At 33.9% G+C, this 2,887-nt stretch overlaps 1 protein-coding gene across 3 annotated transcripts in view; it reads right to left on the bottom strand.

Annotated features, from left to right (window-relative positions):
- Positions 1–2,887, bottom strand: part of LOC106472135 (serine/threonine-protein kinase 17B-like) — a 41,663-nt gene that overhangs the window by 2,814 nt on the left and 35,962 nt on the right. For all 3 annotated transcript variants that reach the window (XM_013932761.2, XM_022400735.1, XM_022400736.1), the window contains exons 5-7: positions 2,375–2,501; positions 2,081–2,129; positions 480–659 (exon numbers count right to left, since the gene is read on the bottom strand). In XM_013932761.2, coding sequence (XP_013788215.1) covers positions 480–659; positions 2,081–2,129; positions 2,375–2,501 — 356 coding nt within the window. The remainder of the gene's footprint in view (positions 1–479; positions 660–2,080; positions 2,130–2,374; positions 2,502–2,887) is intronic.

Below are 2,887 nucleotides of genomic sequence, written 5' to 3'. Positions count from 1 at the left end.
TGTCAGTAAGGTTGATACAACTTGTTTTTATGCTGGACATACTGACTTGTTACTGTTAGTAAGGTTGGTACAACTTGTTTTTATGCTGGACATACTGACTTGTTACTGTTAGTAAGGTTGGTACAACTTGTTTTTATGCTGGACATACTGACTTGTTACTGTTAGTAAGGTTGGTACAACTTGTTTTTATGCTGGACATACTGACTTGTTACTGTTAGTAAGGTTGGTACAACTTGTTTTTGTTAAGTCAGTATGTCCAGCGTTACTGTTAGTAAGGTTGGTACAACTTGTTTTTATGCTGGACATATTGACTTGTTAGTGTTAGTAAGGTTGGTACAACTTATTTTTGTGCCAGGTATGTTGGTAAACAAATCAACCTACACAAATTTAACTTAATGATCACAATCCTGGTATTATCATTATCATAATAACCCAATCAGACCTATTTGCTGACTAATGGGTGTGTGTCTAATGCTTACCTTGGTTCAGTGATCAATAACCTCTGAATGAAATCTTTTGCATCATTTGATACACCACCAAATAATTCTTCTGGGAAATCCAGTATTCCGCTAGTGATATTCCAAAATGTCTCTTGTTTAGTCTCACCAGTGAAAGGTGTGTGTCCTGACAAAAGAACATACACTAGAACGCCTATGCTCCTGAAAATACAATAATTATCTCTTGTTTAATGTACATTTATAAAAAAAAACATTTACTAAATATATGACTTGGAACTTGAATGCTTCCATAAAAAAGCACAAATTATAAAGCTAAGACACGTCGTTAACTTTCTATGCAGTCTTGATCAGAATACCACATAATTTAGTCTTTGTTTGAATAGTTAAAAAAAGGATTGTTACCAGTGTTCCCTCTGAGCTGCACAACAACCAATCAAGTGCCACGTACATCATTATTCTAGACATGCACATTTATTGAACACGTTGATAGCCTTAATGACCCTGGCAGTTGATAGGCCTAAAGCCCAAATAACCAACTGGTACCATTTCAAAGCAGCCTAATGATCCAATAGGGTTTATTGTGTAAAAATTTTAGGGAACATTAACTGTTACTGCTATTTGATTTTTATAAAGCAGCAATGAAGACTAAATCAAAGCTATACTAGAATGATGTTAGGTTTGTTATTTAAATAAATATAAATCACTTTTTACCTAATACACAATGCATAGTGAAGATATAATAATGTCATGACAGTACAGTACATTGTTTATGCAATATATCATTAGCAAAACAAACCAGGACAGTACAACCACACCTAGTAACAGACCCAGTCCCACTAATTTGTCTATAAATTATACGGTACACTGCTATGTAGAGGGTTTATAAAGATTAGATACTGTTACATACAGCCTGTTGAAGTCAAGATGACATAACTGATTTTTACGTCAAGATTTGATGATGTGGGTGTCAACCTGCTCAATCACATAAATACACTGGAAGTAATGGTCCATACACGTGGAATCAAGCACTGTTTGGTCTAGAGAAAACATGTTGTTTGGGTCAAACAGTAAAGTGATTCTGGGAACAACAGTGACGTGTAGCAGGTTAGTACAATGTCTGGGCCTATTAGTGAAATAGTATGATTGTTTGGGCCTAGTAGTTAAGTACGATAAGATACCTGTTGGGCCTAGTTTACATATTTAATCAACTGGTGGTGGTCAAAGGAAACATTTGGTGACACTATTTACAATGCCGTATTACCTGGATGAAATGAATTCTGTGTGGAAGGGACATATTTCTTTCAGCAAGCTAATCATCATTCTGATATGACAATGGATGGTTAGAAATGCTGTCTCATGGACATACCATGAAATCTAACTAACTCTGACAGAAGAATGGATGTGTGTTCCACCAAACATGTATCAGTGAGAACGTTTAGTAAAAGATCCCATGTTGGTTGTAATTAACTCTAAAAGGAAGTCCAATCTTTATTAATATGGGCCCCAGCAGTTAAGACACGACATCTTCTATTGGGAGTGATGCCTCACTAGTTCTGGTAATAAAATATGTAAGACATTTCTAGTAGAACATTAATCTAACATAAACAAGTCGTCAAACTTACCACATATCTGTGGCTAGAGAAATTGGTTCATACTGAAGTATTTCTGGTGCTGAAAAAACAAAACATAATTAGAAATCACATCTAATTAGTGCATGAAGTAAAGGGAAAAAAATTTATCATAATTAATTCTACAGGATATAATTCATGTTCTAGTAGGTTTAAGCACTGGGAAGTAAATTTCTATTACCAATACTTTTGAAATGCAGAGGTAGAAACATTTATAGCTAAAGCTTTAACCATATATTCTTTAAAGGCATTAAACTCGTACATATCAGTAAATATTCATCAACTTACAAACATAATCTGGTGTTCCAAGAATCTCTCGAATCTCGGTTCCTTTTGAAATCAAGCGAGAAATTCCAAAATCACACAATTTCACATCACAACGAGGGAAAGTACTTGTAAGCAGTAAATTTTGAGGCTGAAACAAATGAATACTTCTATTTATTTGATATAAATGTGCAACGTGTTTGTATACATATCTAATATGCTGTGCGAGAAAACAAACAAAGGTAAATGTTCCTTATTAACTGCAATAAAGGTTTCAGAATTTTAAAAATCTCAGGTATTTGTTTAAACAATGATATATAAAACAGCATCACATAATACATACACTGTTGGTGAGTTAAAAAAAAAACTGTTATGCACTCACATCAGGTAAAAAATAACCTCAACATATGTACCACATTGCGTTCAGCGTTCCTTAAACATATTACTAGTAAAATATCCTCAACATATGGACCACATTTCGTTCAGCGTTCCTTAAAGATATTTATTAGTTACGGCTTTTAAATTGAAAGTGTACAA

Source organism: Limulus polyphemus, unplaced genomic scaffold (genome assembly GCF_000517525.1).
Source record: "Limulus polyphemus unplaced genomic scaffold, Limulus_polyphemus-2.1.2 Scaffold5106, whole genome shotgun sequence".
In the NCBI taxonomy this organism is placed as follows: domain Eukaryota; kingdom Metazoa; phylum Arthropoda; class Merostomata; order Xiphosura; family Limulidae; genus Limulus; species Limulus polyphemus.
Note: the sequence above shows the minus strand (reverse complement) of the source record. Positions and strands in the feature narration are given on the sequence as shown.